This window comes from Oncorhynchus masou, chromosome 12 (genome assembly GCF_036934945.1).
Source record: "Oncorhynchus masou masou isolate Uvic2021 chromosome 12, UVic_Omas_1.1, whole genome shotgun sequence".
Classification (NCBI taxonomy): domain Eukaryota; kingdom Metazoa; phylum Chordata; class Actinopteri; order Salmoniformes; family Salmonidae; genus Oncorhynchus; species Oncorhynchus masou.
In genome coordinates this window covers 88,550,321-88,564,779 of record NC_088223.1, presented here as the reverse complement: position 1 = coordinate 88,564,779, position 14,459 = coordinate 88,550,321, and the positions used below count along the sequence as shown (strand labels likewise).

The following is a 14,459-nucleotide window of genomic DNA, read 5'->3' as shown; positions in this document are numbered from 1 at the left end:
TTCTTACTGGTTGGTAGGTAATCAAATACTTATGTCATGCAATAAAATGCTAATTAATGACTTAAAAATCATACAAATGTGATTTTCTGGATTTTTGTTTTAGATTCCGTCTCTCACAGTTGAAGTGTACCTATGATAAAAATTACAGACCTCTACATGCTTTGTAAGTAGGAAAACTCGGCAGTGTATCAAATACTTGTTCTCCCCACTGTATATATGGAAAAACATCCTATTATTGAGTGGATATAATGTAAAGTGGATTTAAACAGGTGACATCAGTAAGGGAGCGTACCTTTCACCTGGATTCACCTGGTCAGTCTGTGTCATGGAAAGAAAGGGAAGGGAAAGGGGAGACCTAGTCAGTTGTACTACTGAATGCATTCATCTGAAACGTGTCTTCTGAATTTAACCCAACCCCTCTGAATCAGAGCATGTGTTCTTAATGATTCGTATACTCAGTGTAAATTAACAAATTGTATTTGTGCATATTTAAACAAATGATGCAATCTTATGAAGTCATTTGCCAAAGACCTAAACCCAAAGAAAGCAAATGGCATCAGAGGCGAGGAAACGCTTTCTAGGGAAAGAAGGAACCTCCAGAGAAATCAGACATAGTGGGGCCTTGTCATAGAGAAATCATTATATTTGTAGTTAAAAGTAATGTTTTAAATATAAGACTGGTGTTACTATTTCATTGATTTAAAAAAAACTTTTAACGTGAATGTCTAATTTCACAATATGTTCATAACCATGGTTATCAAACTGCACAGCAGAAACGAAACATAAATCACAGATAATAGATAAATAGTTGTGGTAGCACCTGCAGAGAACTACTTGGGTGTACGAGATTTTACTGCAGATGAGTTTCAATGTGTGTTGAACAATATTGTCCCGTCCTCAGGAGGCCTGCTGTAGGATCAGATAGGGCCAAGTAGTGGGATAGTGGTGAGGTTTTAATGGGCGTAGGGTTGGTTATTTGGTAGTGCAATTTTTCTTTCCATTTCCCCGTCCTATTTCCCTTCCCTTTTGTGTCAAATAGTGTAATTAATTCATACGCCAGAACAGTCGGCGGAAGCACAGGTCAAGATAAGATAAATAGATGAATAGGGAGTCCTCACACTCCGTTACAGTAGTTGGCGGTGTACGCACCTTTCAGTTGGTTGCGATCAGCCAATACAAATTCAAAGAAGAAGAACTTCGCAATCTTTGTTTTGCGGTTCCGGCTTTGTAGGATCTCTAGCCCAGACAGGAGCCACGCCGAACACACGACTACAAAATACATCAAGGTATTTTCATTTTGGTGGTCGCATTCTATTAAAGCCGAAATGTTAGTTAACTCAGGTTTCAAGTATAAGCATTTATACATTACTTTTCAAATCTCGATTAATGAACGGGTCGCTTACTAAGCCATGGGAGTCTTGAGGCCTGCGACGTCTTTGTCTGCGTGCGGATAGCATGCTTTGTGTAGCTAGCTAGAAAACGACCCACATTGTTGCTGGTTTTGTAAATGTATAATTCAGGCATTTACTCGCTAACTAATAACATACGTGCAAGATAATTATAAGTCTAAACTCATAATCTAACTAGCTATCTAAGGTTACCTACTCATTAATTAAAACGTTAACAAGCTAGCTAACGTCAGCTAAATACAACCTCACATTGGCTCTGTTTTTTTTAGGCCAGCCAGAGATTTGATATAGGAGCAGCCCATCCAAATAAAATATTACTGTTTAGCCAGCAACTCAAATAGCCATGCCATTGGTACAGGAGTTTAATAGACTCTGGTGTAAAATATGATGTATTTACAGTAAGCCTATCTAGTAACGTTAGCTTAGCTAGTGATTTCCCGGGGTCTGATTTGAAGATGTGGTGAGCTCTGGCTTTACCTCCCAAAATGGCTCCCGCCTGACCCGTTTATTCTCCTTGATAGTCAGCTGTGGTTTCAGCAAAGTCCCACACTCTTGCGAGATGGACAAACATTTTATACTTTCGAGAACGCTATATCATGTTCCTTTTTAATATGGCCAGTTATCGTTCAATCTGCAATAGGAGACTTTTGGGCGAATGGACCAAGTTCACATAGAAGTGTGTTTTGTCATTCTCATTAAACAAGCGTAAAAAGCGGTAGATGTGTTCTATTTGCGTTATTTCTATGCTTCCCTTTAAATTTAATTTGCGCATGTTTTACTTTCGTTTTTGTACACCAAATGAACATACAATATGTTTGGTTATGGAAAAGAGATTCAAACAGCGGTTTAGATGGAACAATGATTCTCTACAGTATACTTGTTTGTCACCATAAACTGAAATGAAGTTTACTAATATAATTTTAGCAACCAGGAAATGGGGTGATTTCTCCATAGTGCATCTTTAATAAATGCTAGTTACCCATCTAGATGCACTGACTGTATTGCACTGGCATGCTAGATTAAGCTGCGGGTCATTTATTTCTGATCGATGGTTGTGGGCCAGAAGTAATACTGATATTATTTGTACACTGCAAAAAGTCCACAATTTAGCACAACACACTTTATTTGTAAATAACAATTACATACATTAATTACACTGCAACACCATTTAAGAAAAAAACAACCTTTTATTTAACTTGGCAAGTCAGTTGAGAACAAATTATTATTTACAATGACTGCCTACCAAAAGGCCTCCTGCAGGGACAGGTCCTGTGTGGCTCAGTCGGTAGAGCATGGCGCTTGCAACGCCAAGCGTCGTGGGTTCGATTCCCGCTGGGGCCACCCATATGTAAAAGTAGTGGCCCCAGCCGACTTGTAAGTCGCTTTGGACAAAAGCGTCTGCTAAATGGGATTTATTATATATTATTATTAAAATAAATACAATCTAAATATAGGACAAAACACACATCACAACATAAAGAGAGACCTAAGACGACAACATAGCATGGTAGCAGCAACACAGCATGGTAGCAGCAACACAGCATGGTACAAACTTTATTGGGCACAGACAACAGCACGAAGGGCAAGAAGGTAGGGACAACAAAGCAGCCACATGGTCACATGTCTTTTATTTTTATTTGTGGGAATACCTGGGAAAAGATTTGGCAATGAGACATTTTTATTTGCTGAAAATCCTGGTGATATTTTTTTTATACCCAAAACAAACAACCGTCAGAGGGCCAAAAACAAATCCCTCGCTGGTATGTTTTGGCCCGAGGGCAGCTTGTTGCCGATCCCTGATGTATAGTAGCTGACTTTGACTGTCTCTCTCATGCCAGGGCTGACGGATCATAAAATAACCATGGCAGATGGAGAGGGATTTGTGGTGCGTATTCGTGGCCTTCCCTGGTCTTGCGCTGTGGATGAAGTGGCAAGATTTTTCTCTGGTAAAAAAAACAGGGTTACTTATTTATTTCTCCCCCTAATAAAAACAAAGCCTGTAAGTATATCGTAAGTTTTTCAGGTGTCTAAATTGGTGCAATAATATTCCAGATTGTAAAGTTGCAAACAATGGGACAAGCATCCATTTCACCTACACTCGTGAGGGTAGGCCTAGCGGCGAGGCCTTCGTAGAGCTGGAGTCAGAGGACGACCTCAAGATTGCTGTCAAGAAAGACCGAGAGACCCTGGGTCACCGCTATGTGGAAGGTATTCATTAATTTGGTTTGTCTTCTGATTCCAATAGTATCTTGAATTATGATTATCTTCAAGGTGATTGTGCCAACAGCTTCTGATATGAGATTAGATGCTAAAGAATCCCCGTGTTCTGTTTTCTGTCTCAGTATTCAAGTCGAACAACGTGGAAATGGACTGGGTCATGAAGCACACCGGTCCAAACAGCCCAGAGACTGAGGGGGACGGGCTTGTGCGGCTGCGTGGCCTTCCCTTCGGCTGTAGCAAAGAGGAGATTGTCCAGTTCTTCTTAGGTGTGTTTTTTGCCCTTTGTCCTACAGTGCAATTAAGATTATCACCCTCAGTTGATATCAACATAGCTTTGAAAATACACTGCCTGTAGTTCTAGACTTGGCCGAAGGAAAATTCTTATCTTAATGGCCTCTTGACATTTTAATTGGGATCTGATCTCTGTGATATGACATCACTATGATAGTCCAATCAGACCTGAGGCTTAATTCAAGCCTAGATGGATACTTCTGTTTTGGATGACTCTTACGTTAGTCGTCCACTCAACAATAGCACCACTCTTATTAATTGGTGCAAACAAGCACTAACTTCATTTCTCCCTGCTATTCTATGGGTCCCTTTTTTATTTTGTTTTTATGTTCCCAAAATGAAGTACAAAATACAGTAAGTAAATAAATGATCCAAATGCTGACAGTCATCTGGCACGCTGTTCATAAGGTTCTTCTTCTTCATAGGGTTCTCATGTCTGATGTGTTTTTTTTCCCCCTGTTTTTTTCTTTTCATTTTGTTATTTTTGAAGAAAAAGAGCAACAACTCTGTGAATGGGCATGTGATTTAATATGTCCCCCCCCCTGCTGGGGTTATCTGTCCTTGGGTTGAAGGGTTGGAAATCGTGCCAAATGGGATAACATTGCCGATGGACTTCCAGGGGAGGAGTACGGGGGAGGCCTTCGTGCAGTTTGCTTCACAGGATATAGCTGAAAAGGCTCTAAAGAAACACAAGGAAAGAATAGGGCACAGGTGGGGATGGATGGTTGGCTGGCTAAGCTGCTTTTCTTATGGTATTCACCTGTTGCCACAATCGCCTTCTGTCGTAATGACACATGCCAAGAACCTGCACATGCTACAAGGACCATTCATACATGTATCCATTTCAGATCACCCCCCCCCCCCCAATAGTCTCTTCGAATTCAGAGACGCGCCTCGTGTTTTTGGGCCAAAACACACTTTAGTGCTGAGTGATTGTCCTGGACTTGGGTTTTCGATTGACTTCCACTCAAAGGTGACAGGAAACACCTTTTTGTACTGTAGATGGAGAATTCAGAATATATATCACTAAACTGGGCCAGAAACAAAGCAAATGCTTTTCATCTACCCCCCTCCCCAAATCTAGTTAATTTAGAATTTAATTTAAATGCTTTTCATCTACCCCCCCCCCCCCCAATCTAGTTAATTTAGAATTTAATTTAAATGCTCTTCATCTACCCCCCCCCCCAAATCTAGTTAATTTAGAATTTAATTTAAATGCTTTCTCTAAAAAATGGCACCTTGACACCGTGGTGTTTTTGCCCAAGATGGTACCAGTTTTCACTCTGCACTAATCCACAGGCCCTCATGGCACACAGATGTAACTGAGACCCAGTCTTCCTTGGGCCATGGATCCTGCAGTCACAAGGAAAGCTTTGATTTTCTGGGGTCAATAATGGCATTTATTAATTGCATAATGGTAACACTGACAGTGTGCTTCTCTATGGTTCTTTTGAGTAACCATAAGAAAAGGTTTTTAACTTTTCTGGATTTCTCAGTGATAGTTTATTTAAAAAATCAACAGGAAAATAGCTGTAGCATTCAGTGGCTGTATGTCAATAACCCTAACAAGAGAAACCTCAATGTTCAGTCAGTGAAGGTCACAACTAATTTGAGACATTACTTCTCTTATAAATATTATGATTGACATGCATGGATGTGAGTAACAGAATGCAAATGCTACAGTCCTTAGTGCTACCTGATTTTTGTTTTGCTCGTGTACAGTATTCTCCTCAATAGTCGTTAAACAATTTGGTACTAGCACCTTGGCCTAATGCTCGTCTGTGTGCCTTTTTAGGTATATTGAGATATTCAAGAGCAGCAATGCAGAGGTGCGGACAAACTACGAGCCCCCACGCAAAACCATGGCCGGCATGCAGAGACCAGGCCCCTACGACCGGCCCGGTGGTGGAGGCGGCCGTGGCTACAACGGCATGAGTCGAGGAGGCTCTTTCGACAGGATGCGTCGTGGGGGCTACGGTGGAGGTGAGGCTGGTGAGATTATAGTTCAGTTCTCTGTCCCTGCCATCCCCCTTTTTTTCCCTCTTTTTCTCCATGTTTCTGCTCTGTCTTTGGAAATCACAGGTGGGTGGTGATGGTGGGACACATCAGCAATGGAAAACGTAACATGTTTTTGGATGTTAGAATGCATACCGGAGTTCTGTATATTTCTACTGTATTCGTGGGCGGGGCTAATCATAAGCTTTCTAACTCTGTGCCCGTCTATAGGTTCAGATCGTTATAGTGACAGTGGTTCAAGTTTTCAGAGTACGACCGGACACTGCGTGCACATGAGGGGTCTTCCTTACCGGGCAACAGAGACTGACATCTACAGTGTGAGTACCAGATCTAGTTACGTAATATACACACTCAAGTCACTGACTTGTAATGCTAATTGTTGCCCCCCCCCCCCCCCGGTGTAGTTTTTCTCTCCGCTGAACCCAGTGCGTGTGCACATCGAGGTCGGGCCAGACGGGAGGGTGACTGGGGAGGCTGACGTGGAATTTGCAACGCATGAGGATGCTGTGGCCGCCATGTCGAAGGATAAAGCCAACATGCGTGAGTCTGCAGTAATTTAATGTGCTGTGTGTGGGTCATCATCACTGTTCCTGTCTGGGTAGTTGCATCCTAAACATTCTGTCTTTAAAAATTTTTTTTTTTAATCCAATCAGGATGTTTGCCTTGTTTCACACTGCCCTGTCTTCCTCAGAGCACCGTTATGTTGAGTTGTTCCTCAACTCGACAGCAGGGGGCAGCAATGGTGGCTATGGTGGACAGATGATGGGGGCTATGGGTGAGTTTGTTAGATGAAGGCATAAAAGTATATTCTGGGCCAACGGGTGTAGTTCTGTGTGCAGAATCATTTTGGCTTTAATTGGGACATGCACCATCTTGTTGTACGGTGTTTTATTTGACAGAGTTCTATTTTCCACAGCCAACCAATCTTCCTATGGAGGAAGCCAACAGATGAGTACTGGTTATACAGGTGGTTACAGCAGCCAGTCCGGCATGGGGGGGTACAATGATTACAGTAAGTGTCAGCTCTCTGCTGCCTGTCACAGGAGAGTTGTTAATAACTTTAAGCCAGTTTCTTTCTTACATTTATTTTAGTTACCATGTCAGATAAGAGAAATACCAAACCTCTACATGTTGTTTACATGGCCCTATATAGTTCACGATTTGCATCACTAACCAAAATATTACATGGGGTCATATATGCTTGGAAAGTGGAGATGTCAAAGTTAACATTGCTGGAGACACATTGCCATTGTCGAGACAGTGTCCCGTTTACTAGCAAAGAGATTTGTTGTGGCAAATTTAACCAGGGTTTGGAATTGCTAACGGACCTCACGATAAGATATGCATTGAGATTCTCATGATTCTATATGTATTGTGATTCCATACTGTGATTTTATTGCTCATCGTATGTCTGCTGCAGAGGAATGAGATAGAAAGCCATGATAGTTTTGATCAGTCATTGTAATAAAAGTGCTGAAAACATATTGGCTCCCTATTTAAAAAGATGGAGAACAAGCTACAGAAGGAAAAATACTGGAGAGTTGGTGCAACTAGCACAAAAATAATATTGCAATATTGTCAATACAATATATCGTAAAATGTTATTTTTTGGTACCCCAATCCCAAAAATTAATGGTAAATAACTGAATTTTTTGCCCCTTAAGATGTTTAGCTAGCCAGCTAAAATGTTTTAATAACCATGTCAACAACATGTCTCCAAAAAATGACATGGTGTCTCCAATTTTGCTGTTGTAATGCTCATCCACTTTCTTTATTTTTTTGAATTTTACCTTCTTTTTTTCCCCCCAATTTCGTGGTATCCAGTCGTTTTAGTATCTTGTCTCATCGCTACAACTCTCATACGGGCTCGGGAGAGACAAAGGTAGAAAGTCATGCGTCCTCCGATAACCAAGCCGCACTGCTTCTTAACACCCGGAAGCCAGCCGCACCAATGTGCCGGAGGAAACACCGTGCACCTGGCAACCTTGGTTAGCGTGCACTGCACCCGGCCCGCAACAGGAGTCGCTGGTGAGCGACGAGACAAGGATATCCCTACCGGCCAAACCCTCCCTAACCCGGACGACGCTAGGCCAATTGTGCGTCGCCCCATGGACCTCCCGGTCGCGGCCGGTTACGACAGAGCCAGGGTGCGAACCCAGTCTCTGGTGGCGCAGCTGCAGTACAGCGCCCTTAACCACTGCGCCACCCGGGAGGTCTTGATTATCCACTTTCTATGTATATTTTTGCGTAGTTTGTTTTGGAGAAGGTAAGTCTGCGTCGGTAATAATGCTGCTATTTCTATTTCCTGTTAGGTAATCAGAGCGGGATGAGCAGCAGTTACTATGGCAGCAGCCGTGGCTCCGTGGGCATGAATGGCAGCATGGGAGCGGGATGGGGCATGTAGGGGTTCCGGGGGGGGCAGCTGGAAAACTAGGTTCTTCGCTGTTGGCAAAGTATGTCATGTTTTTTTTTGCGAGTGTTACAGATTCTGTACAGACTGGAGTGGCTCAACTCTAATGTATGAAAGAAGAGGGGAGGACATGTTTTTATCCAAACCTTTCTTAACCTTAACTCACTGGAAGTCAGTATAATTTGTTTTTGTATTGTGAATCTGAGACCTCATGGGGTGATGGATTTCGGTTCCACCCTAGTTATACCTGTAGTTAAAGCCTGAATGACTGGATTCTGTGTGAAGCAACGCGTGCTTTTGTAAATATGGTAATCATGACTCCTCCTCCGAGAAACATTTTCAGATCCTTTTTCATAGTTCCTATAAACTTGCTTTGAGCCGGAGGGATTTTTATAATGTTAAAGAGCATGTTGAAATAGCTTTTTTTTTTTTTTTTAATAAACAGGATATTCTTTTTGGTTGACTCAACTGCTAAATGTTTTAAACCTTGTCATAGTTGTCTCATCCCCTCTCACTGTCTTGGTTTTGAATTTATTGGGCATTGTTAATAAACTTGTTAACATATTTTCTCTTGTCATTCCTTTTTAAAGCAATATATTTTGGGGCATTCACCACAAGCCTGTTTCCCAGACACCTAAAGGCCATTCCTGGTATAAAAAGAATGCTCATTGACATTCTGTTAGTTCCTACTACAAACATTCTAACACTTGGTGGCACTGTTGACTTATTTAGCGCGAATACTTGTGCTTTTGTTTTAAAATAACAAACTGGATGCAGTCATCACTTTGTCACCAAAGCCAACATACACTACCCACCATTGCAACCTGTACGCTCTCGTTGGCTGGCCCTCGCTTCATACTCGTCGCCAAACCCACTAGCTACAGGTTAATAACTACAAGTGTGCTAGGTAAAGCCCTGCCTTATCTCGGCTCGCTGGTCACCATAGCAGCACACGCTCCAGCAGGTGTGTTACACTGGTCACCCCCAGGACCAATACCTCATTTGGCCGCCTCTCCTTCCAGTTCCAATGACTGGAACGAACTGCAAAAATCTCTCAAACTGGACACACTTATCTCCCTCACCAGCTTTAAGCACCAGCTGTCAGAGCAGATCACTACACCTGTACACAACACAAGAATGACCTCAACCCCTACTGTATTCATTTATTATGCTGCTTACACCCCAATATTTCTACTTTGCACATTCACCTACTGCAAATCTACAATTCCAGTGTTTATAATTGCTATATATTTACTTCGCCACCGTGGCCTTTTTATTGCCTTTACCTCAACTCATTTGCTCACATTGTATATAGCCTTGTTTTTGTACTGTATTATTGACTATGTTTGTTTTGCTCCATGTGTAACTCTGTTTTATGTATCGCTTTGCTTTATCTTGGCCAGGTCGCAATTGTAAATGAGAACTTGTTCTCAACTTGCCTACCTGGTTAAATAAAGGTAAAATATAAATGTACAATGACGTCGTAACCCGGACTACGCTGGGGCAATTGTGCGCTGCAAAATACCTCTTTCCTCTTCGCCGCACACTTCTGGTAATATCCCCCTAACCTACATTAGGCGCACCGGTACTGGTCGACAATGTGCCTGTCCATATGCGCGCGTAGGCTAAATACCGTCCGTTTTATTTATTTGACATATTCTATCAAATTACATTCTCGGACAAATCAAAGTTTTTTGTAATAAAATAATTATAGCGATCGCTTGAGATTTGTAAATTGAAAGTCTAAACTGACATTTTCTAGCACGTGCATAGATAGGTAGGTATACACTGAAGGCTTTCTTTTATTAGAGGATAGATAGGCAGTTACAATTGGATAACAGGGTGCATATAACCTGCCGTCGTCCCTGGCTTGTTGCTGGACTGATCATCACACTGGAGGCTACGAAATGTCAAAAATAAGGACATTAGGATGTCCTCTCATTGAATACTAGGCATAGCCAATATATTATCTGCTATGAAATTCACACCACAGTATAGGTTCTGCCTCTATTGAAAGGTGTGGCCATGAATCATTGGGAGGCAACATACATAATTGCACCAGTAGGAAGGAAACAGTTCTTTTCCAACTGTGCGCTCAAAGCAGTAGACTGGGATACAGAGGTCACAAGCAGAGAATCGGCGACACCTTTAGCTTGCTGGACACGTTTAACTCGGAATAGATCGTACCGTGGAATTTATATCAAAAGGATTTACGCCTCGTTCTGACTGTATTTTCGCTAACTCGAAAGAAAAACAGCGATGAATATTTATCTCAGATTTGCAATTTTTATCGTTTATGGATCAGGTGAGTGAGTCGGGACCAATGACTGGTCTGCACACATCGTGTGCAATGTTGCAGCGATTTGTTTATAGGGGTATATTATATAGGCTCGCACAGCCGCTATAACAATGTATAGAATAATTATATATTTAGGAATATATAATAGTAGGCTATATGCAATATATTAACATTTATAGCACGTTTTAAGATGTATAGCCTAATATGTCAAACTATTTAAAGTGTCAATGAACTGTAGTCGGAGCATGTTTCCTCTCTTGCTATCGCTCGGGAGGAATTGTCCTACTTTGTGTGGCTGCATTCAATCTCATGTAAATAAAGTTTCCTATGTGTGTTTCCAGTGTCTTTCAGGACATCAAGTGGCGTCTCTGCCAATACCATTGACAGGCACGGGGATAAGTCTCCTGTCCAATTAGCTGTGGGCACGCTCCTCCACAATGATAAGGAAATAAGAGACAACCAGCTAGAATATGACGAGGAGGAATACTACTATGAACATGGTGATGAGGACTATCTGTCTGGGGATTATGAAATTGAGTTTCCAAAAGGTACAGTAGTTTACCAGTAGTTTATTTCTAGGTATTCATCAGCCCCTCCAGTCTAGAACGTTTTCAAAGATTCCCGTTTTGCATATGGAATGTTTAATAAGGAACCTATTTATACATTGTATATGGATCTTATATCTCTGAATTCCAATTATTTGTTGTTAATAAATGTATTGTTTCGATCTTCCTCTCATCTCCAGTGGCATTTTCCACCAAGCCGATAGATCTGCCCGTGGCTCCTTCCACAGACAGGACAAGGGAGGGCAAGAGAAAAGGAAAGGGAAAGAAGAGGAACCCCTGTCAGAGGAAGTATAAAGACTACTGCATTCATGGGGTCTGCCAATACCTGAGAGAACTACGAGAGCCGTCCTGCATGTGAGCCCCGACCTCTCATTCAGCACCATATCCGGATTTTGTTAGACACTTATCGTGTGTGTGTGTGTGTGTCTCCAAACTCAAGTCACTGTTTACTGTATTTCTTTGTAGATGTTTGCTTGGATACTCTGGTGAGCGGTGTCACCTTTTCACCCTGCCAGTGACAAAGGAAGCAGAAGGCTACAACAGGACAATAGCACTGGCTGTGGTGGCAGTGGTTGTGTCCTTTCTGTGTCTGACAGTCATCGCCATATTAATGGCCATCAGGTCAGTGTGCCTCAGAGCTTGTTTCTGTCTTTTGGTAAGGTTTGAGATGTTTCAGGATCACCAATTTGCCTCTGTCCTGTCCACGAATAACACATATTGTTTTCCTCCTTTGTCATATCAGGTATCATAAGCAAGGTCAATACAACCTTGAAAATGAGGAGAAGGTCAAGCTTGAGGCGGTCGCATATCCTTGAGAATTTAGTGACAGAGTGAGTATCTTTCTATTGCATAATGATTCATGACCCCGTACTGTTTTTTCTTTTGTCTGAGGTATTGTCATACAGTTAAGTAAATATGTGGTTGCTTATTGTTTCTCCATGTGCTCTATTCCAGCTAGGAGGATGACAATTCTACCTCAGTTCATTTTAAGAAGAAGTTGATCCCCAAGAGGAACCTGTGGCGATGTAGGGGGCGATGGGTTATGTTTACCACGTAGGACACCTGCCTGGCATGGTCTGACAGACCTCCTGAAAGACAGTCTGGATAGCAAACCATGATTATACGCGTGGGCCATTTCCCAATTGGAACAGAAATCTCCATTAACTAATTGGGGCATACTAACTTGACTGAAGTCATTTTACATGACACGGAGGAATTTAAAACAGACCGAGGAGAGAATTTAGGGAATTTAGATTGTTGTCAGTTGGTGTCACTACCAACTCATGCCTCAAGCTATCTCACGTACAGTATGACAATAGGGAATTTATTGTGGGCTCTCAGCTGTGTGAAGTTTTCCTTCTCCATCTGAAATTTTACATTATTTGTAGAAAAGGGTGCAAATGGTGCCTATGTTTCATTTGGTCTTTGTATGTGGTTTTTACCAGAATTTTCATTGTAATATTGGTGTATTGTATCAATCAGTCCTTTAACTAATGTATTTATTTAATACTTAAGCGGTACTTATTCAGATTTGTACTTGCTTTTTTATGTTCAGAGTGCACTGGCAGTTTGTTTGTATGCTTCTGTATTCTCTCAAATTTATGTTCATATGTATTTATAGTGTAAAACAACATGCTGCTCATGTTTTGATCTCACCTTTTTGGTTATACCAAAATAATAAACCTAAAAAAAAAAAAAAACAGAAACGCAGAAGAAATTCTGAAGGTGAAAGAGCATTCATTATGTACTTCCTTCTATTTCACTGATTGATAGAGTGAGGATTGAACCATCAATGATGCTAGAAATGAAACGTTTCGTAAAAAAAAAATAGAGGAATAAGGACAGAGTTTGATGTAAACTGCAATTTGATGAAACATCAACTTGAGAAATGTTTTCAGAATGAAAATGGCAAAAATAAAACACAGCTTTTCACAGTCAAAATACAGGTAGTTCTCATTCTTTTAATTCCTTGTTTTATTTTCTTTACTGATGATGCAGTTATATGGGGTTTGCAAAACACTGTTTTTACCTACACTCTTTCTGTTCCGATCATGTTTACCAGTCACTGGAGATACTCTGGGAACATTGTGTGCTATGATAATAGGGAGTTTGTGTGGTTTAACCACTGGCGCCATTTCGGTTGACGGTCAGTAAACCCCCTAGGAAGCACTTCCTGCAGTGGTAAAACAAAACTCTCCATTTAGGTATGATATCACAAATCAAATCAAATCAAATTTATTTATATAGCCCTTCATACATCAGCTGATATCTCAAAGTGCTGTACAGAAACCCAGCCTAAAACCCCAAACGGCAAGCAATGCAGGTGTAGAAGCACGGTGGCTAAGGAAAACTCCCTAGAAAGGCCAAAACCTAGGAAGAAACCTAGAGAGGAACCAGGCTATGTGGGGTGGCCAGTCCTCTTCTGGCTGTGCCGGGTGGAGATTATAACAGAACATGGCCAAGATGTTCAAATGTTCATAGATGACCAGCAGGGTCAAATAATCAGGCTTGGTAAACACATTCTACAGTGACCATCTGTAGTTCAAATACTATAGGTATAGGGGACAGCTGACTGATAAACAAAGTCCAAGATGTCAGTGGAATGACCAACTTCCCTATTTTTTTTACCCAGACATTTTGATGAATGCAATAATAATAATTTGGCGGGTGCCTATTTCACACATGTAAAAGTGTGCATTAATACGCCTAAACTGGGACATGCTTAACACCCCGGCCATCCTACAATCCAAGCTTGATGCCCTCAATCTCACACAAATTATCAATGAACCAACCAGGTACAACTCCAAATCTGTAAACACGGGCACCCTCATAGATGTCATCCTAACTAACTCGCCCTCCAAATACACCTCTGCTGCTTTCAACCAAGATCTCAGCGATCACTGCCTCATTGCCTGCATCCGTAATGGGTCTGCGGTCAAACGACCACCCCTCATCACTGTCAAACGCTCCCTAAAACACTTCTGCGAGCAGGCCTTTCTAATCGACCTGGCCGGGATATCCTGGAACAACATTGACCTCATCCCGACAGTAGATGATGACTGGTTATTCTTTATAAGTGCTTTCCTCACCGTCTTAAATAAGCATGCCCCATTCAAAAAATGTAGAACTAGGAATAGATATAGCCCTTGTTTCACTCCAGACCTGTCTGCCTTTGACCAGCACAAAAACATCCTGTGGCGTTCTGCATGAGCATCGAATAGCCCCTGTGATATGCAACTTTTCAGGGA

At 41.6% G+C, this 14,459-nt stretch overlaps 2 protein-coding genes across 5 annotated transcripts; both read left to right on the top strand.

Moving 5' to 3' along the window:
* The first annotated feature begins 1,197 nt into the window (after window positions 1-1,197).
* LOC135551020 (heterogeneous nuclear ribonucleoprotein H-like) lies at window positions 1,198-8,911 on the top strand. 4 transcript variants are annotated; one of them, XM_064982378.1, is made up of 11 exons: window positions 1,198-1,286; window positions 3,248-3,355; window positions 3,462-3,617; window positions 3,752-3,895; window positions 4,493-4,631; window positions 5,716-5,903; window positions 6,147-6,253; window positions 6,341-6,476; window positions 6,628-6,711; window positions 6,853-6,948; window positions 8,249-8,911. In XM_064982378.1, the coding sequence occupies exons 2-11, from the start codon at window positions 3,271-3,273 to the stop codon at window positions 8,338-8,340; spliced, it is 1,227 nt and encodes a 408-aa protein (XP_064838450.1). In that variant the 5' UTR covers window positions 1,198-1,286; window positions 3,248-3,270; the 3' UTR covers window positions 8,341-8,911. The 4 variants fall into 4 exon arrangements, with proteins under 4 accessions (XP_064838450.1, XP_064838448.1, XP_064838451.1 ...); XM_064982376.1 differs by having other exon boundaries at window positions 5,716-5,912; XM_064982379.1 differs by having other exon boundaries at window positions 5,716-5,912; window positions 8,245-8,334.
* A 1,482-nt stretch (window positions 8,912-10,393) lies between these two features.
* Window positions 10,394-13,152, top strand: LOC135551022 (proheparin-binding EGF-like growth factor). The gene is made up of 6 exons (XM_064982381.1): window positions 10,394-10,651; window positions 10,987-11,193; window positions 11,391-11,565; window positions 11,677-11,832; window positions 11,954-12,041; window positions 12,166-13,152. Exons 1-5 carry the CDS (start codon window positions 10,606-10,608, stop codon window positions 12,024-12,026), a joined length of 657 nt encoding a protein of 218 aa, XP_064838453.1. The 5' UTR covers window positions 10,394-10,605; the 3' UTR covers window positions 12,027-12,041; window positions 12,166-13,152.
* The last annotated feature ends 1,307 nt before the right edge of the window (window positions 13,153-14,459 follow it).

What these genes read in the sequence shown, in the direction of transcription:
- LOC135551020 (XM_064982376.1), top strand. Translation starts at nt 3,271, where the DNA reads ATGGCAGATGGAGAGGGATTTGTGGTGCGTATTCGTGGCCTTCCCTGG. An exon ending in AAGGAAAGAATAGGGCACAG is followed by an intron (nt 4,632 to 5,715) that starts GTGGGGATGGAT and finishes GTGCCTTTTTAG; the next exon opens with GTATATTGAGATATTCAAGA. An exon ending in GGGGGGGTACAATGATTACA is followed by an intron (nt 6,949 to 8,248) that starts GTAAGTGTCAGC and finishes ATTTCCTGTTAG; the next exon opens with GTAATCAGAGCGGGATGAGC.
- LOC135551022 (XM_064982381.1), top strand. Translation starts at nt 10,606, where the DNA reads ATGAATATTTATCTCAGATTTGCAATTTTTATCGTTTATGGATCAG. An exon ending in TTTTATCGTTTATGGATCAG is followed by an intron (nt 10,652 to 10,986) that starts GTGAGTGAGTCG and finishes GTGTGTTTCCAG; the next exon opens with TGTCTTTCAGGACATCAAGT. An exon ending in GCCATATTAATGGCCATCAG is followed by an intron (nt 11,833 to 11,953) that starts GTCAGTGTGCCT and finishes TTGTCATATCAG; the next exon opens with GTATCATAAGCAAGGTCAAT.